General features: G+C 50.3%; 1 protein-coding gene across 5 annotated transcripts in view; it reads right to left on the bottom strand.

Moving 5' to 3' along the window:
- Positions 1 to 1,839: 1,839 nt before the first annotated feature.
- GDAP1L1 (ganglioside induced differentiation associated protein 1 like 1) overlaps positions 1,840 to 26,114 on the bottom strand; it is a 54,284-nt gene continuing 30,009 nt past the window's right edge. For 3 of the 5 annotated variants that reach the window (XM_058685699.1, XM_058685700.1, XM_058685698.1), the window contains 5 exons: positions 21,587 to 21,779; positions 20,387 to 20,560; positions 15,401 to 15,498; positions 14,498 to 14,612; positions 1,840 to 3,261 (listed from right to left, as the gene is read on the bottom strand). In XM_058685699.1, coding sequence (XP_058541682.1) covers positions 2,918 to 3,261; positions 14,498 to 14,612; positions 15,401 to 15,498; positions 20,387 to 20,560; positions 21,587 to 21,692 — 837 coding nt within the window. In that variant the 5' untranslated portion in view covers positions 21,693 to 21,779 and the 3' untranslated portion in view covers positions 1,840 to 2,917. Of the gene's footprint in view, positions 3,262 to 14,497; positions 14,613 to 15,400; positions 15,499 to 20,386; positions 20,561 to 21,586; positions 21,833 to 26,114 lie in introns of all 5 variants that reach the window. The other 2 variants (XR_009249022.1, XM_058685701.1) reach the window with 2 other exon arrangements.

The following is a 26,114-nucleotide window of genomic DNA, read 5'->3' as shown; positions in this document are numbered from 1 at the left end:
GACTGATGTAGGTAATACCAGCATCAAGTACCCAACATGCACAGAATTCCTGATATGGAGCCATTCCCTGTAGGAACTAGCCACCTAGTGGCAAACTGGTCACATTGACCCCTTCCGTCATGGAGAGAGCAGCGAGCAGCAATTTGTATATCCTATATATGGATTTGCCTTCTTTGACCACGACATCCATGGACATCTTGGCTCTAGTCCTGGTATTCCATACAATATTGCTTCTGACCAAGGGGTTGATATCACTGCAAAAGAAATGCAACGGCGTAATTATACCTGTGGAACTTTCTGGTCTTACCATGTGCTCTATTATCTAGAAGCAGCTATGCTTATAGAACATTGAAATGGCCTATTAAAGACTCCATTACAGCACCAGCCAGGAGACACTGCAATGTTGAGGTGATGTCCTACAGGATGCAGTATAAACTTTGTATGGCCCACAGTGCTGTTCCTTCCCCATACAGAAAACATAGGTTCAGCAGTGCTGAGGTGGGAATGGGAGACTAGCTCTCACTATTGCACATAATAGCCCATTCACAAAAATGTTGCTATCCATTCCTGAATCTTTGGACTTTTATGGTTTAGAGATTATAATTCCCAAGGAAGGAATGCTTCTGTTGGGGAATACATCAATGGTTCAACTAAATTAGTAGAAGCTGAGATTATAATTTGGCCATTTTGATCTCCTACCATTGAAACTACACGCAAAAAGTTTACAGACTAGGGTTATTGGTCCTGGTCATCGAGGGTAAATGGGGTTGCTGCTGCAATGGTGGCATGGAAAACTATGTATAGGAAGTAGAGGATTCCCTGGGGTGTCCCATGGTATTTCCATGGCCAATAGTAAAAGATTAATGGACGACCACAGCAACTCAAGACCACCAAAGCCTGAGTCAGATAAAATACCCCAACCATGAGGTGCTGGTCCTCAGACAAAGAGAATATGGGATAGCTAGTGGAAAAAAGAGAAATTATAAGTATCAACAATGGCCTTGGGATCAACAACAGACATGAGGACTCTGGCAGCTATGCAGATTTTCTTCCTCGCTTGTTATGTGTGTGTTTACATTGTATACAAGGAATGCTAGTGATGGATAAATTAACATTTTAATATGTAGATTACAGAATACTGAAGAGTGCCTGTGCCCTCCAGAAGTAGAATCCGATTTCATCCAGAGTGATGTTACTGATGAGGCTTTGTGAGTCTCATTTTGGAGAGAAGGTGCAAGCAGACCAGTCAACCTCATCGGGATTAGGCATGATGTCATTGTTCTTAAGTGGAGTTTAATTATGTGGAGAGTCTGTGTAGATGTTTGAGTAGCCTAAGGGGTGGACAGTGCCAGATGGTGACTCTATTATGTCCCATGCTTGTCCTATCAGGGCCCTGGCTATTTTTTTCTTTTCATCACAAAAAAAAAAAAATGGGCAAATTCTTATACATTTTTGCAAAATCAATAAACTATGCTTTATGTTCTATAAGTTATATCCCTGGTTTAATGTTCTTCAGACATTTTAACTCATTTTCCCCTCTGGGAATGTGACCTGGGTATACCCCGGTCTATGTCCAAGTTAACACAAGCAGATGGTTGTGAACATGCTCTGTAAACTGAGAAGCCCTGTGTCCAAGTGAGGTGGGTTTATGCCAAGGTCAGGACATTGCAAAGTCCACCCAGAAGCCATCTCCACAACCAGCAACTTGAGACCCGGACTTTATTCTTGCTTGCTCTTGTGAACCGCTGAATCTGAACCTCGAGTCTCTGCCCCTCTGCCCCAAACTTTGGAAAGGAGAGATGGATGGACAACACAGGTCTAGAAATGAAAAGCAACTGCTCCTCCTGAATGCTTTATTGGGGGCTTTCGGTGGTTTCTAAGCATGAGCGGCAGTGACACCCAGACCTTCTCCCAACATGCAAAAGGCACAGGAAAGTGAGACACGACCAGGGAGGGCAGCAGGGATGCAGAGACACCACACTCCCCTGCTCCATGTGGCATGGTGGGGCACAGGGGAAGCCCCACGTGTGATGGGGAAGGTGGGCAGTAAAGTAGGTGGCTTTGGCAGAGGCAGAGGGAAGGACCTGAGTCCATCCACCTCCAGACCCACCCCTGCACGCAGGCCAGGACTGAACTTCTGAGAGAAGGTCAACATGGCTTTCGCTGCAAGTCCACCTCCCATGGTGGGAAGTCAACCCCCAGCGGGAAGAGGTGATGGGTGGGTGCTCTTCCAGGGACTTCTGGTAAAGCAAACACATTGGCCAAATCAGGAGGGGACAAGAGGGCGTGCTCATGGTGTCGGTCCCAGGCATGGCCTGGGGGTTGGGTGCCACTGTCTTGGCTTGTGCCAGTGCTGTCTCAGTCCACGTGCAGGAGAAGAGTGGAGCCCCTTGGGGTCTTCAGGAGCCTCCCCAGGGTCCGCGGTCTCCAGCCCCAGCCCCAGCCGGAGGCACCACTTGGAAGAGTCCAGTGTTGATGTTGGCTTTGTCCTGTGGAAGAGTTCCCTGGGCAAGAGGGAAGGGGAGGCGAGGGGATCAGGCCCTCTGAACCCCCAGCACCTCCCAGAATCTGGGCCCTGGTGGATCAAACAGCCTGGGACTCACCTCAGATCCTAACCAGTCCCCACAGTTCCATCTTGAGACCTTGAATCAAAAGAAAAGGCATTCGTGTTTTCTGTTCTCTCTCTCTTTCACACTCACGCTCACTCTTTCTCTCCTTTAGTAGAGCCGTGGCCTCAACTTACGGCATTGGCAACGTCTACTTCTAAACTATGGAATGTTTTCACATTGACGATAGAATTACTCCAAACGGGGTGGGGAGTGGCTGTCCAAGTGTTCATGAGACAGTGCGTTACTGAGAGCTTGCTGGGAATCACACAGTACAGAGACACCGACAGGCGCTGAGCCCGGGCCTGGCTCTAGATGTATTTTTTCTTGAGGTACCAGTAGGCAAAGTAGCCCATCCCCCCCAGGGAACCCATGAGGAAGGACGCCCCAAAGAAAGATGGGGGTTTCCGCTTGACCAGCCGGAACGCGTTGGGGATGACGGCCGACAGCAGGGTGGTGTGGATGTCTCCGAGGACTTTTCGGAAGGCCAAGCGCCTCTGGACCCTCTCAAAGAAGGACTGCAGGTTGGGCCGGCTCCCATCTTCCCAGTATTTCTTAGACAGTCCCAGGAACTTGAGACGGTGCAGGGTGGCTCCCAGGAGGACATCGGCGAGGGTGAAGGCACAGCCACAGAGCCACAGCTCACATTTCTGCCCTGGGGGGAAGGGAGAGGAGATGGGGGTGGACAGATCAGCTTCGTCCCATCAAGCTGATGGGACTTCTCTCCCTTGGACTCCTCCAGTCTCTGCCTGCCCGCCACAGCACTGCCCCGAGGTCACTCACTTCCATACAGCTTTAATGATGTTTGCCTTATGCTTATACTACCTCTATTACTATTTTTTCTTTGAACCAACTGACTTTTTAAGTGCAAATATATGTATTTAAACTCTAGCCTCCTATGTCTAACTTCCCATTTTACAGCTCCACTTGGATGTCCACTATGCATTTCAAGCTCGGTATGTCCAAAATAGAATTCCTGATAGTCACTTCCAAACCCACCACAGTCTTCCCCATGTCAGCAGCCACATGCCTACCCTGTCAGTTGCTCAGGCCACAGCCCCATGCCACATCGAGTCCTCTTTCTTTCATTCCTCATGTACAGTATGTCAACAACTCCCATCGGCTTCTCTTCAAAATACATCCAGAGTGTGATGTTACCTCCATTGTTACCATCCTAGTCCAAACAAACATTCTCTCCTACCTGGGTTATCATCATGTCCTCTTACAAGGTCTTCTTGATTCTGCCCTGGACTTCCTAGAGTGTGTTCTCAACATAGCAGCTGGAGGGACTGAAAATGGGCATGGCTGGCCTGGGGGACCCAGTGGATAAGTGGATGATTCATGAGAAGTCAAGATTAGAGAAGTGGATGCAGATAAACTAGTGAAAAGTCTTAAAAACCAGGCAAAGGAATTTGGACATTGACATGGTCAGTGGGGAGAATGGCGGGGTTTTGAACAAAGGTGATGTAGGAGACCAGAGGAGCTGCCTGTCCACCTCCGGGCCTTTGCCCCTGCTGTGTCTCATGCCTGGAGACTCCCCTCTGCCTCCTCTCTGCCTCCGCTTCCTGTGAGGTCTGCTGTCCTAGGAAGCTTGCTTCTGCATCTTTGAGCAGGTGTCCCTTTCAGCTCAGAAATTTCCTGAATCTGATGCCCTCCACCATCAAAGCCTGATCCCTTCCATCCCTTTCACTCTGCATCTTCTTGTTCATTCATTTATTCATTAATCCAACACATGTTTATGTATGTGCTGGACATGAAGACCTGACCTGACATGACACAGGACAAGACAGTGTCTTGAGGGGTTGATGGTTTCATGGAACGAGGAGGTAAAGTGTAATGAAGGCCCTAATAATCTGAAGTTTGTTCTTGAACAACATAACCTTCAAGATGCCCATTGGATAGCCAAAGGGAGATGATGAGTCAGCAGTTAGAGGTACATGTACCTAGTTCAGGTGTACATAATCAGCATGGAGGTGGGGGGACATCAGCGAGAAAGTGAGTGCAGACGGATCTGAGAATAGGACCAAGGACTGAGCTGAAACCAGCAGAGGAGCATAAAAAGGAGCACCTGGGAGGTGGGAGATGAACCAGGAGACTGTGTTATCCTGGAAGTCAAGGTTAGGAAGTGTCCCAAGGAGAAGGGAGTGCCCGGCTGTGTTCAAACGCTGCAGAGAGGTCAAGTAGGAGGCTGAGAACTGTGGTGGCATTTGGTGACTGGTGACCATGACAAGAGTAGATGCTGATGCTGAAAGCCTGGTTGGAAGGAGTTCAAGAGAGAAATGGAGGAGAGGAACTGGAGACGGTGAGCGAAGATCACTCTTTCAGGGAATTTCGCTGTAATGGGAAGGATATGCCAATATGAGAGACAGGTCCAGAGTGTCTTTGCAAGTTGGGAGAGGAAACTCAGGATGTTGATGGGAATGATCCAGCAGAGAGGGGATGACACTACAAAAGACAGTGGAGGGAATTACTGACATGAGTCCTTGAACGGGATGGCTAGTATTCACGGGGAAGAGGTACTAGTCGAAGGACAGTTCACTCTTGGGAATACGAGGGAGTGTGCGGTACTACGTTTAATCAAATCTAAGTTGCTGTCAAACGTAAGACATCCACCCTGGAGAGAACAATGGTGCCAATTAAACTTTGTGAGAAACACTGCAATTTCAGAGATGCTGAGATGTGACATAACAGAGGTGCACCTTCGAGCTGCTAAAACGTGGTTTGTGTATGGGCACTGATGCTGGTCAGGGAGAGGTTGTGGGGTCAGAGATCTGAGGGTCTCCTCCTAAAGCTTCCATTTTCTCAGTGATATAGAAACAGTCAGTGAGGGGAGGGGTGGAGGCAGTGGTTAGAAGGTTGAGGAGGAAGAAGAAAGTATTATTAAGTAGTCACCTGGGGAGGGGGACAGGGGTGGCCCAGGGCAGCCGGAGAGCCATCTAAGGCTAGTGGTCTTGAATCCAAAGTGAGACCAGCCTGCATGCACGTGTATTTCTCTAGCCACACTTGGGTTCACAGGTGCCGGTGCTGGCTAGGTCAAGAGTCGGGTGTAACCATGTTTGAGGGTTTGCAAAGTATGATAAAGCAAGAGAAGGGCATGGAAGCCGATGGTGCAGGCCAAGGAGTGCTCTTGCTGGTGGGAGCTTACTGCTAGGTCCGGAGCAGGGTGAGATCAGGATGGGGGCGAGGGGCAGTGAAAGGAGGCAGGACCAAGGGCCTGTAGACCCCAGTGACAGACTGGAGGAGACAGACAGGGTTGAGAACAGGACCAAGGACTGAGCGCTGGGGCACTCCAAGGTTCTCCAGTGAATAAGGAGAAGCCAGCAAAGGAACAGCCTGTGGGGTGGGAGATGAACCAGAGCACGTGCTGTAATTTCCTTAATCCTCATGACAACCCTATCAAGTAGGGATTATTATCCCCACTTTACACATGAGGCAACTGAGGCACAGAGAGGATAAGTAACTTGGTCAAAGCCACACAGCTAGTACACGGCAGAGCAGAGCCTGGATTTGAACCCAGGCCATCTGGTTGCAGAGTCTGTGCTTACAACCACTACACAACACTGCTTCTTTCCGTGTGCGGATGAAAAAGTGCGTATGCATGTATCTCCACATACACTCGGGCCCCTGGGTGGCTCAGTCAGTTAAGCATCCGACTCTTTTTTTTTTTTTTCAACGTTTTTTATTTATTTTTGGGACAGAGAGAGACAGAGCATGAACGGAGGAGGGGCTGAGAGAGAGGGAGACACAGAATCGGAAACAGGCTCCAGGCTCCGAGCCGTCAGCACAGAGCCCGATGTGGGGCTCGAACTCACGGACCGCGAGATCGTGACCTGGCTGAAGTCGGACGCTTAACCGACTGCGCCACCCAGGCGCCCCAAGCATCCGACTCTTGGTTTCAGCTCAGGTCATGATCGTATGCTTTGTGAGACTGAGTCCCGAGTTGGGCTCTGTGCCGACGGTGCACAGCCTGCTTGGGATTCTCTCCCTCTCTGCCCCTCCCCTACTCACACTCACTCTCTCTCTCTCTCCCTCAAAATAAATAAACTCTAAAAAGAGAAACAAAGAGGTGTATTCTTTGTTGGGTCTGTGTGCAGATCTATGTGTCTGCTGGCCTATGTGTTTGCCTGCTCAGGTCCCCACGGCTGATTGTGTGTACACACGTGGATATCCGCACACCTGGGCATCTGTGTCCATGTGGTGTGGAATCCCCGCGTGTATACGTGAAGTGTCTGCCCACATCCACTTGGCTGTTGGCCTGCAGACAGATGCTCACGAGCATGTATGTGCACGTCGCTATCTAAGTGTGGCCATGCCTGTGTTTACGTCTGTGGGCAAATTCTGATAGCCATGACCACCACGTATGTAGACATCTGGTATGTCACCAGAGGGCCGGACCCATTCGGTTTCCCCTCCCCTCCAGCTATGCGTTCCCTTCGGAAAGCCCCCAGCCCTGGACAAACGCTGTCTTGTGCCTTCTCCGAGTCTGCCAGCTGAGTGTGCTGGAGACAGTGACACTGACCGGCTATGCCTCAGATTCATAACCACAAAGCCCAAGACAGCACTCAGCCATGCCTGGGCCTCTGATAGTTCTGGAGTAGGCTGGCTTCCCCACGCCCTGCAAAGACAACCACACTCCTCTCCTCACACTCTGTCCCCAGTCCTCACTCAGCTGATGATGCCACCGTGTGCTTCGTTCAGAAAACAGGAGCCTTCATGGGGCGCCTGGGTGGCTCTGTCGGTTAAGCGTCCGACTTCGGCTCAGGTCATGATCTCATGGTCCGTGAGTTCGAGCCCCGCATCGGGCTCTGTGCTGACAGCTCAGAGCCTGGAGCCTGTTTCCGATTCTGTGTCTCCCTCTCTCTCTGCCCCTCCCCTGTTTATGCTCTGTCTCTCTCTGTCTCAAAAATAAATAAACGCTAAAAAGAAATAAAAAAAAAAAAAGAAAAGAAAAGAAAACAGGGGCCTTCAGGGGTGCCTGGGTGGGTCAGTCAGTTAAGCGTCCAACTTCAGCTCAGGTCATGACCTCACAGTTCATGAGTTCGAGCCCCGTGTTGTGCTCACTGCTATCAGCTCAGAGCCTGGAGCCTGCTTCGAATTCTGTGTTTCCCTCTCTCTCTGCCCCTCCCCTGCTCACACTCTGTCTCTCTCTCAAAAATAAATAAACCTTAAAAAAATTAAAAGAAAATAGGAACCTTCAGCCAGAAAAGCCCTCACTCCAACCAGGAAACCTACAAAGCCAGTCACCTACATGCACACTACCTTGGGCCACCTCGCGGTGGAGGGCGCCAGCCACCTCCTCTCGTGGCCAGGTCCTCTGTGGCTCTCTGCCCACCACCCCCCGTCCGAGGCCACACATCTTCCCTTTGCCTTCCAGACCTGCTCTCCTCCCTTCTCCGCACAGCTCTGCGCCACAGGAGAATGACTTGATGGAAAAACCGGTGGGGCTCCACACCCTCTGGCTCCAGCCACTGGGGAGCAGAGGCAGGAGATGGGAGGGTGGGCGAGAGTGAGGTCAGAGTCTTGCTTCCCTCGGTGTCCTCTCTGTGCATCGCCACGGACTGGGTGTGTCCACAGACTGAAGGTCACAGCTCCTGCCAGGGGGTTCCCCTCTCCACACAGCCTCTCTGTCCAGGTTCCTGAAGCTGCTCCCACACCTCACAACCTCACGACCTCAGGCCCAGGGCACTGCATTTGTCCCTGTGCTCTCCCTGCATCCTGCTCACATATTTGTAAATAGTCCTTTGATTAAGTGCTTTTCACCTTTACCTGATTCGAGGTGCCCTGTTTCCTATGGGGCCCCTGCCTTGAAGCAGGTCCCTAGCGTCCCCTCCTGGACTGGGTGCCATCCATCCTGCAGCACTGACCAGCTTGAAAATATGCTCTTGGATGTCCCATCCTAAAATTTTTTTAATGTTTATTTTTGACAGAGAGAGAGAGAGAGAGAGAGAGCATGAGCCGGGGAGGGGCAGAGAGAGAGGGAGACACAGAATCCGAAGCAGGCTCCAGGCTCTGAGCTGTCGGCACAGAGCCCGACGAGGGGCTCGAACTCACGGACCGCGAGATCATGACCTGAGCCGAAGTCAGACGCTCAACCGACTGAGCCACCCAGGCGCCCCTTGGATCACCTATCTTAAAAAAGATTCCTCTCTTCACCCCGCATCCTTCTTCAGGTACCATCCCATCTCTCTACTCCCACAGCTAAACGTCGCAAAAGAGGTGTCTTCATTCTTCACCTCGTGTTTACTCTTTAGCCTTCAGCCCCCACATTCCAACTAAACTGCCCTTGGCAAGGTCACAGCCAACAGCCATGAGACAAAATTCATGGCTTGACACTGTTCTTTCCTTAAAGCACAATCCTTTCTGGGTTCCATTCACACAAGGGTCCTACATCACTGGCTCCTCTCTCTGTTGGCTTTGCTGGCTCCTCTGCCTCTACCCTCTCCTCGATGTGGGGGGATCTCAGGGCAGGTGTGGTGGTTTTAAAAATATGCTCACAAAGGGCACCTGGGTGGCTGGGTCGGTTGGGCATCCAACTCTTGATTTCAGCTTGGGACATGGTCTCACGGTTCGCGGGTTTAAGCCCCTGGTCTGGAGCCTGCTTGGGATTCTCTCTGTCCCTCCCCTGCTTGCGTGCAAATGCTCACTCTCAAAAATAAGCATGTGAACTTTAAAAAAAGTATACGCTCACGAACTACTCAATACTTCTCCAATGGAACCCAATTTCCCTCCCCTTGAATATGGACTGTATTTTGTGACTTGCTTCTAGTGAATAGAATGTGACACAAGTGACAGTGACTTCCAACAGTAGGTCATAAAAGGCATTGTGGCTGCTTCTCTCTCTATGTTCACCCGTTCAGGGGAAAGCGATCAGCCATGTTGTAAGGAATCTCAAGCAGCCCCACTGAAGCTTAGGTAATGAGGAGCTGAGGCCTCCTGCCAATGGCCAGCGGGGAACTGAGACTTCTAGTGAAGAACCATGTGAACGAGGGGCGCCTGGTCTGACTTGGGCTCAGGTTCTGATCTCACGGTTCATGAGTTCGAGCCCCACATTGGGCTCGCTGCTGTCAGTGTGGAGTCTGCTTTGGATCCTCTGTCCCCCTTCTCTCTGCCCCTCCCCTCGCTCTCGCTCTCTCTCTCTCTCTAAAGTAAATAAACATTAAAAAAAAAGAACCACGTGACTGAGCCATCTGGGAAGTGGAGTCTCCAGCTCAAATGACTGCAGCCCCAGCCAAGCTTGAGTGCAACCTGCATCATGCAACCATAAATTAGAACCAGCATCTACCCTGCTCCAGAATTCCTGAGCCACAGAAAATGTGTGATGTAAAACATGTGGGTTTTGTTCCCGTTTCAGCCCCTAATTCAGGGGAAATTTGCTGGGCAGCAAAAGGACACATCAGCCCTTGACTCCTCTGTTTTGTCTCTCTCCACTGTCTCCCTGGATGAATTGCCCAGTTCTATGGCTTTAAATACCACATATATGCTGGAGTCTCACCAATCTCTCTTCAGATTCCGGCCTCTCCATTACAAGGCAGACTAGAATACTAATGGCTATGTGACACCCCCTCTTGGATGTCTGAAAGGCATCTTGAACTCACTGTGCCTCAAATTGAACACTCAGCCTCCTTTGCCCATATCAGGAAATGGCACCACTCAGTAGCTCAGACCAAAACCCAGTAGTCATCCTTTTCCTTACTCTTCCCACCTCACTCGACCATTCAGCAAGTTCCAGTTCATTCTGTCTCCAACATGCCTCTCAAGTCCATCCACGCCTCCCAATCACCCCTGCCACTTCCTCAGTCCAGGCCAACATCATCCCTCCTGGGCTGCTGTGACAACCTTCCATCAGTCTCCCTTGAAATCCATTCTCACAGCAACCAGAGTGCCCTTAAAGTCAGAACACCTCACCATTGGTGGATTGCAACAATTGCCACCAATTTCCCCCATCCTGCATGCATGTGGCTTTGCTGCTTCTGCGAACAAGAGGCAGAGTCTTCACCCCTTTAATCAAGACTTGCTCTAGCCAACGGGGTTCTAGTAAATTCCACACAAACAGAAGCTGGAAAAGGGTTTATGTGCTGAGCCTTTGCTCCCTCGCTGCTCAGAAATGGCTTTGACCACCACCATACGAATGAGCCTGGGTTAGCCTCTGGGCGATGAGCAACATGTAGCCCACTTACTCCCATTGGCCCTGCCAACAGCGAGCCAGCCACCAGACATGCTAGGGAGGTCACTGACTGCCAGCTGGCCACAAATACCTGAGTGATAACACCACCAGCATGTGGGACAGAGACAAGCGATCCCAGCTGAGCCCAGCCCAAACTGCCAAGGCACAAATCATGAACAAATAAAAGGTTCTTTTAAGTCACTCAGATTTAGAGTTTATTCGTTATGCAGCAAAAGCTAACTGATACAATCCCTTTCTCAAAACCCTACAAGGATTCCCCATTGGATGGATTTGTATATAGTATAAAATCTAAATTCTAAATATGAATAAAATATAAATATGGGTACATTCTACATTCTAAATACAGGTCCATTATCCTGCATCTCTCTGGCTCTCTCCAACCTCACTCATGCCACTCTCCCCATTACTCAGCACACAGCAGCCAAGTACTGGAGAGCTCCCAGCTATCCCCCCGCCCCCCACCGCAATGGTATCCCCTCAGTGTGGGACACACCTGTCCTGGTTCTTCACAAGTCTGGCACCTCCATATCCTTCAAATCTTATTTGAAATGTCACCTCTTCAGAGAAGCTTTATCAGATTTTCCCTGCTCTTTTCATTATCAATCTTAACACTTACCACTGTGTACAATTTTGTTTTTACTGATGGGATTATTTGATTAATGTCTTTCTTCTCCATACGACTGTAAACTCCATGGGAGCAAGAACAATGTCTTGTTTTTTCTTGCATTTTTATCCCCAGGACCTGGCACACAGGAGGTGTCCAAGAAATATTACAATAAATGAATGAAAAGAATGGTAATGGTAATTATTTTTGAAACTGCTATTTCTAGAACATTTTACTTTTAGCCAGGTAATGTGGAGAGTGACCAATACTCATTATCTTTATGAACCCTCACAACCTCCCTGTGAGTTGGATTCTATTATTACCCGCATTTTGTAGAAGAGCTCAGAGAAGTGAAGTGAATTCCATAAGGTCACAGAACTAGGAGATAGTTGATCAAGAACCCACATCAGTGTCATCTGGCTCCAGCTAGGGGTCTTAGCTGTGACATTATAATGCCTCCCAACCCTGGGCTCTGCCTCACAAGGGGACAAGTGGAGGGCATGAGTGATCCCCCCAGGGAAGTTTGGGGATGCCCCAGTGGGTGAATGAGTGAGAGACCATGTGGGCCCAGCTACTTCCTGGACCTTTGCTGCCTCCCCCAGCCATGGAGGGACACAGGACACATCCCCATCTGGAACAGCCCCAGTCATCTTGCCATGGAGCAGTACAATGTTGCCTCCTCTTGGAAGAACTCATGACGAACACAGAGACTGAGGTCAGGAGGCTTCCAATCTAGGGATCACCTGAGCATCCAAAGCTGTTCTCCGGGACTATCAACCCTGCTCTCCATCTAGGTCACACTCTGTGTCTCCCTTGATCATATCAGCTGCTAATATTTGTGGACATTTCCATACTGTGTGTCAGGCCAGGTATTTATTCCCTTTCACGTACTTTCTCATTGAGCCGCACAACAGCCCTGTGAATAGGCTTTCATTTTATCACAGAAGAAGTGGCAGAGCTCGAGCTTAAAAACTCAGACTCTGGGAGCCAGGGTTTAAATCTGGGCTCCCCCATTTCTATCTGTGTGACCTTGGGAAGGTTACTGAACCTCTCTGTGCCTTAGTTTCTTCATCGTAGTTACTCATATTATCTCCTAAAGTTGCTATGGGGATTAAACTATGTGAAACAGAATAGTACTCGACACACAGTAATTGTTGTTAAAGATGAAAGCAGTATGGGTTGAACGGTGTCCTTCCAAAATTCATATGTTGAAGCTCTAATCCACAGTATCTCAGAATGTGACTATATTTGGAGAAAGGGCTTTAAAGAGGTAAGTTAAAATGAGGCCATCAGGGTGGGCCCTAACCAATCCGAGGTGTCCTTGTAAGAAGAGGACATTTTGCCACACAGACACCAGGGGTGTGCACACAGAAGAAAGCCTCTGTAAGCCCAAGAGAGGCCTCAGAAGAATCAAACCTGCCAGCCCCTTGAACTTAGACTTCCAGACTCCACAACTGTGAGAAAATAGATCTCTGTGGTTTAACTCATCCAGTCTACGGGGTTTTGTTATGGCAGCCAAGCAAATTAACCCATGAATATATAAGATGTGCCTGAGAATTAAGGTCGACCAATGAGAGAATGGCAGAGCTAGAACTCTGTCTGACCCCAAAGGCAGTCTTAGAAACGCCATGCCTTCTGGCCTCTGAGCACTCTTCTGTAAGGGCTCCCTTAAGCACCTTCCCTGACAGGAAGGAGAAAGTCCCTTCTTGAGATGTGTATATTAGTTTCATTACTAAGCCTTGCCATGCTTTTTTCTACAGAGGATTTAGGGCCCTGACTTTAGAACTCATGGCAACGTCCCTATCCAGGACTCTAGGTATCTATGTGTACCTTGTGCTTGCCTCGGTTACGAGATGCTGGAAGAGCACTGGACCTGTCAAGAGGGAACATGTTCTTGCCCTAACCATGCCATTTATGAGAGGTGTGATGTTGAGCGTGTTCACGTATCTCTCTGAGCTTCATTTTTCTCAAATGGAGAATGTGCATGCCGTTAGCTGTTATATGTTTAAACTAGCATGTTCCAGGCTATGTGCAAAGTGCATTTACTTTTTATAAGAGTCCAACAAGATGGCGTTAAGTTGTGTTCTTACCATCCCATTCTACAGATGAAGAAACTGAGGCTCCAATAGGGAAAACAACTTGTCCAAGTCACACAGTACAGGCGGCAAAGCTGGAACTCTAACTTAAACCTGCCTGACTCTAAACCCATCTCTCTTTTTTTTTCTTTTTAAGATTTTATTTTAAGTAATCTCTTCACCTAATGTGGGGCTCGAACCCTGAGTTAAGAGTTGCATGCTCTACCGACTGAGCCAGCCAGGCGCTCCTAAACCCATCTGTTACAGCACTGTGCCCCACAGTTTTCCCATTTAGATGGGGTGTGCATGTGAAGCTGTGAGTGTAGCACTCCATGTTGCATAGGCTCCATAAATTAGCACAGCTGAGGAGACAAGACTAACAGGTCGCCTAAAACAGGGCAAGACGAGAAGGTCTGGAATCAAATTTGAAGAAGAGAAGTAGCAAAGACAGCACATAAAAGGAGAAAGGAGCAGAGTGGCATGGAGACTGTACTCCTGGCCGCAAGAGCTGCAGGAGCAAAGTTGTGGAGATGGGAAAGAGGCTGCACACTTAGGGTCCAGAGAACCACTTAAACAGAAAGATCAAGGTCAGAAAGAGCCATAATGCATCCTTGAGCAGGGGAAGGCAAGATGATGTGGTGGGTCATGTTGATCACCAACTACCACCAGCATTATCATCTTCATCAATCTTTGTTAAGCATCTACTGTGTGCTAAGCATTAACCTAAACATTCTTCGTGTATTATTTCATGTAACATTTCAACACTTTTGGCAGGTCTTCTTATTATCCCTATTATACAGATGAGAAACTGAGGTCCAGGGAGGTGAAGTACCTGACCCATGATCACTTAACTACCAAGTGGTCAAGCTAGGACTTAAACCTAAGTGTATCTGACTCCATGGCCCGTGATTCTGATGACCTGGGAGGTCCTCTGACATCTTTGGGATAAAGGGGCTGGAACTAAACAGGGTCAGGTGGGCCGGATGGGCTCCAGCACCCACCTACCCCAGACAGAGCTGGCACCCACCCTCATTCTCCAGCTTCCTCTTCTCCAGCTCCGCCTCTATCTGGTCCAGCACCATGGCCAGCTCCCCGAGGATCTTCTTCAAGTAGCTCACATCATCGTGCTCCAGGATCTTGGCCTGGGGACAGGACAGGCAGGAGCCAGAGGAGTTGAGTTGGCTTCCATTGAGCCTGGGTGACCAGGGATTGAAGGAGCTTGACCCAGACGCTCTTTGGCAAACCCAGCCTCCAAACATCCCCTTCAGTGTGGAGGGTGCCCCATGGTTACGAAGCACCCGCATCTGGTGCTCAGTGCCCCTTGAGCTCAGCTGTCCTGGCCAGACCTCTTTCACAGGGCTGACACTCTCATATACCAACTGCTGTAAGGGTTCATTGATAGGAGCTCATTGCTGCCCCTTCTCCTGAGAATTACTCTCAGCCAAAGAAAAGCTGCCTGGAGATACAGGCCCCTCAAGCCCCCCCCCCCCCCAGGCAATATGTAACCACTGACTAATGGATACAGTATAAAAGGCTTGCCCCTTGCCTTGGGGTGGATCAACTTTGTGGTGTCACTCATGCTGCAGAGGTGAACTTGGCCCCTCCCTCTTTCCTATCCCTCCCACCCTTACAGGGTTCTCCTCAGAACGCTCCCTCAATGTCACTCTTATCCAAGAACCTCCGTCCAATGCTCTGCTCTTAGGGACACAACCTAAGACATGAGGAGACCAAGGCTCCAGGGAGACATTGGCTTGCCCAAGGTTAAGTAGCCAGTAAATGACAAGAGGAGACAGAATTGGAAAAACAAGCCAGTGTTGTTTTCATTTCATGTCATCAGCCGATCCTCTACTTTGAACCAGCCTCGCGCCTTTGTTCTTTTCCATGGGAAAGATAGTGGGAAGTGGAACTGAGCAGGTCTGGAAGCACTCACCATGAGCTTCTTCTGTTTGGAAAGGTAGGGCTCAGAGAGCTGGGGCTCCTCTTCATGGTCCAATTTCATGAGGTCTGTGGTGGCATTGGCTAAATGTCCTGGGGAGAGAATAAGGAAGGTCCCATCTTTCTGATAGCCAGTGCCACCCCCAGCCCTTCTTCCACAAGCTTGTGAGTAGGTTCCATTCAAACGTTGGTCTGAAAAGTAACAATATGGACAGCCAACACTTGGTAGGCACAACAGGCTGGAACACGGGAATGGATGAGATGCCATCCTGCCCTAGGCTCAGGCTAGTGGGAGAGACAGACACACAAAGAAATCTCTAGGAAACAGCACCATCAATCTGCAATGAAGGGTGAACAGAATGCTGTGGGATAGAGGGCCACCTGCCTGGGGCACAAGGCATCAAGAAACCCCACTGAGGAGGGGACTACTCGGGAATGAGTGGGAGCTTGCCAGAAATAGATAGGTTATAAACCTGGACAGACTCATTCTTCAGTGCATGCCACCCCCTACTCTTTCTTGTGGTTAAGGAAATGGGTTCGGAGAGGCTAAATATCCCACACTAGTAAACGATAAGCAGCATAAGATCCTAGGGTCTGTTCTGTGATTGGGGTGGGGTTTCTCCAGAATTCTTGGCCAGTGAGTCTGGGGTGTGGTGAGTCAGGTGGACAGTGGTGCCCCAGTCCTACCTGGTCCTTTCCCTTGGGCCCCAACTCCACTTAGCCATCTCTTAGGCTCCTTGAACCTCACCCAACAGACCTCACCATCTTCCCTGCTCCCCCTGCTCCTCGCCTGCATTCTCCCCTAACTGCAGCACCCCTCCCCCACACCAAGTTAAGCCAGATGCCTGGGGGTTGCCTTCAATTCCTCCTTCACCTCCTCCCTGAACAAAATCAGTCCCACGTCCTATTGATTCCTCCTTCTTATTCTTTCCCATACTTAACATCTCCTTTTCAACCCTCCGACTCCCTTAGTTCAGACTGGATGATTCTGACCTGGCCCCAGGCACTGGCATTCTCTCCACTCTGTGCCCTTCTTCCCACTCACACTGAAGAGGTCTTCCTCAAATACACACTTGTCCATGCCATTCCCTGCTTAAAACCCACTCTGGCTCCTCACTGACCTCGGATAACCGCCAAACTCTTCAACGTGCCTTAAAAGACCAGCAGGATCCCTCTCCTCTCTTCTCACCAACTCCACCTTTCACTGAGGAAACATTTCATCCACCCAAATGCTTGGCCTGAATGTGCCAGACCATTCCAAACCTCAGGGCCTCTGCTCACACTACTTCTGCCTTCTGGAATAGCTTTCTCCTGTATTCCTGAAAATCCCCTTCTAGATCCAGCACAAGATCACCTCCTCCAAAAAGCCCATCCTGATCCTTTGAGAGGTCTGACCATTCAATGCCTTTGTCCTTCAGTGCCCATGGTGCAGATTTCTGCCAAAAAATGCAAATATAGTAATCAGAGATGTCATTGCACCAATCCGTTCACATTCCAATCTGTGCGAAAAGTGCCCCCTGGTCTTGCGCAGTTCACACCCTGTAATGCTATCCACAGAGATTCTGATGTACTTCTCTCTGAATGTATATGTCTCCCACTAGAATTTGAGTTTCTGGATACCAGTGGCTATGTCAGATTCACCTGTTTCCTTAAAACACAGTACAGGCCATGGGGCGCCTGGGTGACGCAGTCGGTTAAGCGGCCGACTTCAGCCAGGTCACGATCTCGCGGTCCGTGAGTTCGAGCCCCGCGTCGGGCTCTGTGCTGACGGCTCGGAGCCTGGAGCCTGTTTCCGATTCTGTGTCTCCCTCTCTCTCTGCCCCTCCCCCGTTCATGCTCTGTCTCTCTCTGTCCCAAAAATAAATAAAAAACGTTGAAAAAAAAATTAAAAAAAAAAAAACACAGTACAGGCCTGGCACAGAACAAGAGCTTAGTGAGTGTTGAATGAATGAATGAATGAATGAATAGACTAGAATGAATAAAATGAGTGAGTGAATGAGTGACTGCAGGTATTCAGCTACTGCCCTCTGATGTCTTACCATCTACCACCCTATCTCCTGGCCTGCTAGAAAAACCAGTAAATACGCTCCCAGACCTTCCAGCTTTGGGGCTATATTAAATCTCATTGATATTTTATGAACGTGAAGGTCAAGTATAGCATTTTATCTCTTGCCAGTCATCCAGGGCTGTACACGTGGCTCTCTTTAGACTCTAGAAGGGCAACCCAAGCCAAGGAAAGACCTTGGACTGATTGGAGGGGTCACTGCAGGATGACTGCTACATTCTGTTTGATCCCTCTCCTCTCCCAGCTGGGCTGGGGCCCTGAGTTCTTGTCTCTTCTCAAAGGAAGGAGCAGGGTAGGCCTTCTCTGGACCCCTCACTGCCTTCTAGGCTCCTTTAAATGACTCAGGGTGGAATGAGGAAGTGCCTCCAGCCCCCAGAAGCATTTAGGGACTGCCTCCATCCAGTCCTGGCCACCGTCATTGCTCACCTAGATGACAGCCAGGACCTCCTAACTCAGTGAGGGAACTTTGTAAAATGCACATCAGATCATGTCACTGTCCATCCCTGTCTCTCCACTGCTCTTTGGGCAAAATTCCAAATCTGTCAGGCCTACTCCCCAGACTCACAGCATGGCCACTCATACCTGCCTCGGACTACATTTCATCCACATTGAACTTCCTTCAGTTCCCTGAACACACTACACCCTCTCTTCCCCCTCAGTGAAAGGGTTCTCCCTCCCCTCCTACCTCCTGGTCATCCTTGGATGTTGCTGCATTTCAGAAGCCCTCCAGGCCCCCAGAGGCTGGAATGGGCATCTTCCCATAGCCTCCATGCTTCCTTTACCATAACACTGATTGGTTTTGGTTAAAAAAATTTTAACCAATTAGTTTTTGAACAGGTCATACATGTATACTTGTTTAAAACTTCAAATATTAGGGGCGCCTGGGTGGCTCAGTCGGTTGAGCATCCGACTTTGGCTCAGTTCATGATCTTGTGGTTTGAGTCTGAGCCCTGCGTCGGGCTCTGTGCTGACAGCTCAGAGCCTGGAGCCTGCTTTGGATTCTGTGTCTCCCTCTCTCTCTGCCCCTCCCTCACTCATTCTCTCTCTCTCTCTCTCTCTCTCTCTCTCTCTCTGTCAAAAATAAACATTAAAAAAATTTAAAAATTCAAATATTAAAGAATGTGCAGTGAAAAGTAAATCTCTCCCCCCTCAGTCTGTGGTCTCTTAGTTCTGCTTCCTGAAAGCAAACCCTATTGGCAGCTTCTTGTGTATCTTTGTGTTTGCAAGCACCTGGGTATCCATTTAACACCCTTTTAAATATAGTAATCATAGCACACTAGACGCATTTGTTTTGCCTTCCCTTTATTCTTACTTCCTAACATATCTTAGGGAGCATCCTTTATACTCATTTTTTTAAACAGCTGTACAGTATTCTATTGTGGGAATACTAGAATTTTTTTGCCCAGTTCCCAACTCATGCACTGCTGAGTTATTTCCAACTTCTTGCTATTACCACCTAGGCTGCAATGGTGATTCTTGGTGCACACGTCCAAGTGTAACTGCAGGATAATCTCCACGGTGTGGGCCTTTTTGTGTTTGATATAGGGTGCCAGACTGTCCTCCTGAGAAGTTGTTCAAATGTGTTTAGTCCCACACTGCAATTACCTGGCCACTTGTCTTTCTGCTTATCTGTGATGGAACTGTGACCCTGGGAGGGTAGAAGCTGTGACTGTCCCCATCGGTCCCCAGACCCCTGCCCAGCGCCTGGGTCATAGGAGACCTCATAAGTGTTGACTGAATGGAGACAAGATGATATTGATAGATTCCAGGTCTTATTCAAGGGTACTCTAAAGGGACAAGATCAAGTTCCACAACCTGCCCCTTCCCACTTTAAACAACAGCTCACGCCTTTGAGAGGAAGTGACCATTAACTACGTACCTAGTATCTACTTAGAATCATCACACTTCATCTGTCTATAGGATCCCATGGTGTCTGCACAGGGCCTGGACCAAAGTCTGTAAATAACTGTTGATGGATAATCTGATTTAATCTAACCCCCGGGGCGCCTGGGTGGCTCAGTCGGTTGGGCGTCCGACTTCAGCTCAGGTCACCACCTCGCAGTCCGTGAGTTCGAGCCCCGCGTAGGGCTCTGGGCTGATGGCTCAGGGCCTAGAGCCTGCTTCCGATTCTGTGTCTCCCTCTCTCTCTGCCCCTCCCCGTTTATGCTCTGTCTCTCTCTGTCTCAAAAATAAATAAAACGTTAAAAAAAATTTTAAAAATAAAAAATAAAAAAAAAAATAATAATCTAACCCCCATTGATCAGGCGCTAGAAACAAAAAGATGAACCAGTCTATGGGCATGTCCAGACTAGCAGCTAGGACAGGACGTGGGTGATGCTTCAATCAGAAACAAGAGACCTCACAGGGGCCTTACATATCTGGGCAGCCTTCCTTGGTGACACCAACCCTGAAGTCGCTCATTGCCCTGGATCACCAGCTCTAGTCCTGACCTCCTTGGGCCCTGACCCCAGGTGTCTGGGGCTGGGACTCCTCCAGTACAAATGTGCTCCAGCTTTCCATGGACAAGACAAGCCTCTGGGAGGGCAGACAGCCCACAGCCTCTGTACGGGATGGCAGGACAAGAGGAGGGGCAGGAGAGGGGAATGAGACGGCCAGGGAGGGAGAGACATTTTGGTTTGAAAGTGGGTAAATGAGATGGACAGCCAGGGAGAGTGGTGGAGAGAAGGCAAGCAGGAGGGAGGAAGGGAGAGAGACAGAGGATGGAGCATGAGACACCCAGAGCAAGGGCCAGAGAGATGAACAGAGACAGAGAGAAAGGGGGTGGAGACAGAGGCAGGGACGGGAAGAGGGAGACCAGGAAGGATAAGAGGAAGAGGGAGAGTTACAGACACACAGTGGGGAGAAGATGTGGAGGAGGGGAAGGACTCCCGTTGAGGGGTCACCCATGGCACTCACTGCGGATCTCAGCCGTGGCGTACTTGGGGATCATGGAGTCCGTGGTGAGCTCGGGGTGTAGGATGCAGCCGTGCGTGTAGGCGTCCATGGGCAGCGCGTCCAGTAGCTCCCGGTACTGCAGGACCCTCGCGTGCTGTGGGCTGCCCGCCTCAGGCATCAGGGCCACCACGTGCTCTGTGGGGCACAGCCGGGGCTGGGCTGGGGGGCAATGGGTCCTGCCCCGGCCCCCTACCCCTCTCATTCAGACAGACCGGGCTCTGGCACCCTGTCCTTCAACCCCGGTGTGCTGGAACCCCAATCGTCGTGGCCCAGGTGCCACCCCTTTCCCCAGGCTCTTGAGATAAAGTTTCCCCCCAGTTGACAGGGGATCCTAGTGGTCTTGCCTGCCTACCTCACCTCCCTGGAGTCCTGCCAAGCTGTCTGCTGAGGCGCTGCCCGATGGGAGTCTAGGCCCAGTGTTGGCAGGCTTCAAGAGAAGCCAGAAACCTGGATGTTTAAAACTGAACTCTCCTTAATTCTTCATTGTTGGCAACTAATTCGTATTCTTTCTCCACAGTGCATGTCTGGGCCCTGGACCCCTCTCAGCTGTGGTTTGCAGCACCTGCTATAGGCAGTGGGCTTCTGAACCTGAAGAAGGCTGGAGGGCAGGAGAGGACATAGGGTCCTGTGGTGTTCCAGGGTGTCTGGGCCCTGCTCACATCTGCAGTGTTCTGGGGTACCTGGGGCCAGGTCTATGGGGTTCCTGGGGAGTCCATGGCCCTAACTATGCTTATAGGGATTCAGAGGGCTGGGCCCTGCCTGTGCCCTGGCATCCCCAGAAGACCTGAGCCCCTCCTGGTGGCTAGGATGGTCTGGGTCCAGCTCCTGCCCGGGGGCTCGGAGGGCCTGTGGCCATGCTTCTGACTCCAGAGCTCCTGGGGACGGAGGTTGTAGCCCCTTTGCTCCTAGGGCCATGTCTGGGCCAGCCCTTTCCCTGGAGTCCTGGGGATAGGGTTTGTAGCATCCCAAGGATCGTGGCCATACCTGTGGCCCTGTGGTCCCTGCGGGTGGTGGGCATCTGAGCCCTGTCTGCCATCCCACTGTTCCTTTTGGGGGAGACTGGGCCTTGTCCACAGTCCCAGTGAGCTTCCTCAGGCTCCCCAAGGTTCTGTGGGGTCCCTGGGGTCTGTGGCTGAGCCCCTGTGGGTGTGGCGGCCGTACCTCCTGTGAAGGTCCGCTCCACGTAGTCGATGATCTGGTCATAGTCACTGATGATGTTGTCCCGGTGGATAATGACGGGCACCTCCTCCCCCAGGTTGAGCCGCATGAACCATGGCTCCTTGTGCTCACTCTGCGGCAGGCTCACGTCCCTCTCCTCACACGCCAGGCCCTTCTCGGCAATCACCAGCCGCACCTGCAGGCGCCAGGGTCAGAGCGGGGAAGGCGGGCGGACGCACAGGGGACACTCTGCCCAGGTGGGGTGGGGCATGTGGGAAGGGAGGTCAGAGGTCACACACAGGAGGGGGCACTGTTGCTTCCTGCTCATTCTTTGGGCAGGTGGACTCTCCCAGGGCCCTGCGCCTCTTGGTGGGAGGAACACAGCCCTATCTGGGGCCAAGGGGCAGGGCTCCCTCATAGTTATGGGACTGGGTTTCACAGCTGGACATACCTGGGATAGGATTCCTGGCTCTGCTGTGTGTGTTTGGGCAGATTCCTTAAACTTCCTGAGCCTCAGTTTCCTTATTTGCAAAACGGAAGTATTAATAGTACCACCCCAGTGTCTGGCACATAGATGGCACTCAAGTCATGGTTTCACTATTATGACTGGACACTCAGCTTGGCCTCTAGGGGTACATCTGGCCAGGAAATTCATAGGAATTCTTATCATCAACATGATCGATAGCAATATTTCTCAAATTATTTAGGAAACAAAGCAAGGTGGAAAATAATTTGCCAACATCAGCTGAGCCTTTTATTGCCCTCGGACACTTTCCCATCTGGTTGTTGTTCACAACAGCTTCCCAAAAGAGGGTAGAACAGAGGCTATCTCCCTGTTTTTCTTGATGAGAAAACCAAAGCCCAGAGAGGCCAAGTAACTTACCCAAAGTCACACAGCAATTTAGCAGTAGACCTGAAACCGGAAACAGTGGGTCCTGACTCCTGCGGGCACCTTCAGGGAGTCCTGGGCCTGCCCCCTCCTTAGTCTTTCCCTATGTCTCTAGGGGGTCCCAGATGAATATTTGAGCTGGTAGAAGTTAATGGAGAGCCTTGAGGCTGGGGCCTGCTCCTAACCCAGCCCAACATTTCTGAGTTGGAAGATAATTAGAGATCACTTGGTCCAACTGTCCCCTGCTTGTGGACTGAGACTCAGAAAGATGACTTTTGTCCAAATTCCCCAGCAAAAAGATGGCAAGCGACTCTACCAAAGGCTCCAGGGCAGGGGGAAGGGAGGGCATCCCTGAGCCTAGCAAAAGTGGTTCTCCTTGAGCATCAGTGTCCCCACACACACTCGGTCGGTAGCTCTTGGGACTGGATGTCCACAGCCTCCCTCCCAGATGCCAGGAGTTAAGCACTCAGAAGGGTCAGCATGGTGTCATAGTTGGACTTTGGACTCGGTGCCAGACTGTCAGTTCAAATCCCAGCTCTGGCACCTACTTGCTGGGTGACTTGGCTTTACATCTGTGTGCCTCAGTTTCCTCATCTGTCCAATGAGAGTCCCACTAGCAGTTCCCGCAGAGGGCTGCCGTGAGGGTTAGATACATTAGTCCCTACAGAACAGTGCCTGGCACCCCATAGGCATATTGTGTCTTAGCTACTTGCATGAGATCAGGTTCTGGAAGCAGACAGATCTAGACTTGAAGCCTGGCTCTGCTGTTTATTTGCTGTGTGATCTTGGATGAGTTACTTGACTTCTCTAATCTTAGGTTCTATGAGATGAGGAATGTAATCCACTCCTTCAAGCTTGACATGAGATTGAGATGGGATCATATGGATAAAGTCCCAGCACGGGAGGTTAATACATGGATTCTACCATCATTATTACACACACACACACACACACACACACACTCACCATCATGATTGGTGTCCTAGAGTACTTCATGCCCAACCCTCACAGCTAACATGAACACCTCTTTCCATGTGGGGAGGAAGAAGTAATTAGCCCCTGAGGCCCAAATGCTCATTCACAGATTCGTTTGCTCCATTAGCCAAAAGCAGGTCCTAAAGATGGGGCTGGGAGGTCCTCACCCTGGCTCTGCCACAGCAATGCTATTATGTGACCTTAGAGTGTCACCGCCCCTTCCCGAGCCTCCTTTTAATCATGAGTAGAATGAGGGCTGGACTCCACGTTGGAGGAGCGCCTTGCTGCCAGCTGACGCTACATTCGGACCACGCAGGAGACAGTGGGAGGAATGGCTGATTCTAAGAGAGGCGGAGGAGTTGTGGCAGAGAGAGAGCACCGGGGGTGGCATCTGTTGGGTCTGGGTGTGTGAGTGTATACATGCGTGAGCCTGAACATGAGTAGCAACTGCATGAGTGTGCAAGTGTGTGTGTGTGTGTGTGCATGTGTTCATGAGTGCGGGTGTGTATGGATGAGTGTCTGAGTGAGTGTTAAAGCATTGTGTGAGTGCGTGTGCATTAGTGTGGATATGAGTGTGCATATGCAAGTGTGAGTGTGTGTCCTTGTGTGTATGTGTAGGTGAGTGTGCATGTGTATATTCTCCTGCCTGAGCCCAGGAGGAGCCCCAGAGCCATCAAGGCTGGAGTTTGGCTGGAGCAGAACTGCCCATCCATCGCGCTCTGCCCAGCCATCCAGCCTCCAGGCCAAGCTGGGACCGCTGAATGGATGGAAACAGAAACCAAACCAGGCCTCTGTCCTTGACAGGTCCGGACATTTGGCCTTGCATCCTGGCAGGGCACCTGCTCCCAGGGACCACTCCCAGGTCCTGCCCTGGAACTCTAGTGAGGGTGTCAGATGGGGCTAGTGCCTGGGGAGGGGACTATCTTTAGAGATGTAACAGTTTTGCTTGGAGCTGCCTCAGGGTCAGGCCGGCAGGCGGCCAAGGAGACTTTCTCCTTTAGCGGAGCTGCAGGCCAGAACCGTGTGCCATCCTGCGGGGGAGGGGAGTGTGGGAGGAAGCCAGGTCCAGGGGAAGGGCATGCAGTCACCAAGGCCATCTGCCTCTCTGCATCCTGGAGGCTGGACCAGCCTTGGTGGTCACCACTCAGTGTGACCAGACATCAGCCACCCCTGGGCAAACCATCTTCTCCGCGGGTGCATGGAATTAGCTCACTGGTGCTTCAGAGTCGGGACTGTCCCTCCTCACCAGGCAATTGCAATGGGCTGGCTTGGAGTCTGTGCCCAACCATTTAGTTGTTGTATGACTTTGTAAAAGACACTTAAGAGTCTCTGAGCTTCAGTGTATTTATCTCAAACATCCTTTTTTTTTTTTTTTTTTTAAATTAATAAAGGTGAAGGAGGGGTCCACACAGGGATCTGAGGAAAAGAGTTCCAGGCAGAGGGAACAGTCAGCACAAAAGTCCTGAGGCAGGAGCGTGTCTGGCATGTTTGAAACACAATGAGGAGGCCAGTGTGGCTGGAACAGGGTGGGCGGGGAGATGAGAGGGGATGAGGCCCTGCACAGGGCATTTTAATCAAGACCCCAGATTCCGTAAATAAATTCCGTGGCTCCTTGAACTAAGATGGGGAAATCACATGTTTACTTTCAATAATCTCATACTGACAGTTATCATTTTCTTCAATTATGAGCGTAGGCGACAAAGCATGGTAGTCTTCGCAGTGCCTGAAATATTGTCACCACAAGACATCAGATACTTTCATCACTTCACATTGCTACAGTTACACTCATCACAACTTCGACACTACAGTGATCAGTCCTGCCACCAGGTAAGGTCATAGAATGGGTTAATACAGAAACATATATTATTACATAATGAATTTGTTTTATAAGGATGTCAACAGCTATACTTCGATTGGCTTCCCTTCTAGTAATGTTATGTATTTTACTTTATTTCATTAAAAGCATTATTCTGAGAAAGGTTCACAGGCTCCCCTCTATTGATGAAGGGGTCTGCGACCCAAGGAAGGTTAGGATCCTGAGGTAGAGCCTGAGGCCATGACGAGGATTCTGGCTCTTTCCTGGAGGCCCCTGGCGAGCCACTGCAGGCTTCTGGGAAGAATGGGAAGGTCTGCGGTTGCCACCTGTGAGCCTCTGGGGGTGGGGGTGGGGCAAATTGTCAAGGGCAGTGTGGACCGGGCTAGGAGCCAGTGCCCAAGAGCTTGAAAGGCAAGGCCCGGGTAGGAGGTAGAGATCACCCTCCATTCTCACTTCCTCCTGCCATGTCTGAGAGGGGCCTCTGGAAGACCTGCTCAGTCTTGGGTGTCAGGACTGTCTTCTGACAGGACCCTGACCTGGGCCTCTCACTCCTGGGGGCAGAAGGCTGGGCCAGGTTCTCCCCAAGGGTACCTCCAAGAAAAGGGCAGACCCTGAGAGGATGGAATAAGGGAAACTTGAACCAAGCTTGTTGCAGGAAGCCAAGGACGGCTCTCAGAGGCTCACCTGGGTGGAAATCACAACAATATAGCTAACTCCCAAAAAGGGCTTTCTCTGTACCAGGCGCTACTCTAAGACATTTATGTGTATTGATTAATTTAATCCTCACAAAAAGCCTAATGAGGTAGGTACTAGTATCATGCCCGTTTTATAAAAGAGGAAATAGCCACAGA

The sequence above is a fragment of the Neofelis nebulosa genome, chromosome 9 (genome assembly GCF_028018385.1).
Source record: "Neofelis nebulosa isolate mNeoNeb1 chromosome 9, mNeoNeb1.pri, whole genome shotgun sequence".
Lineage (NCBI taxonomy): Eukaryota > Metazoa > Chordata > Mammalia > Carnivora > Felidae > Neofelis > Neofelis nebulosa.
Note: the sequence above shows the minus strand (reverse complement) of the source record. Positions and strands in the feature narration are given on the sequence as shown.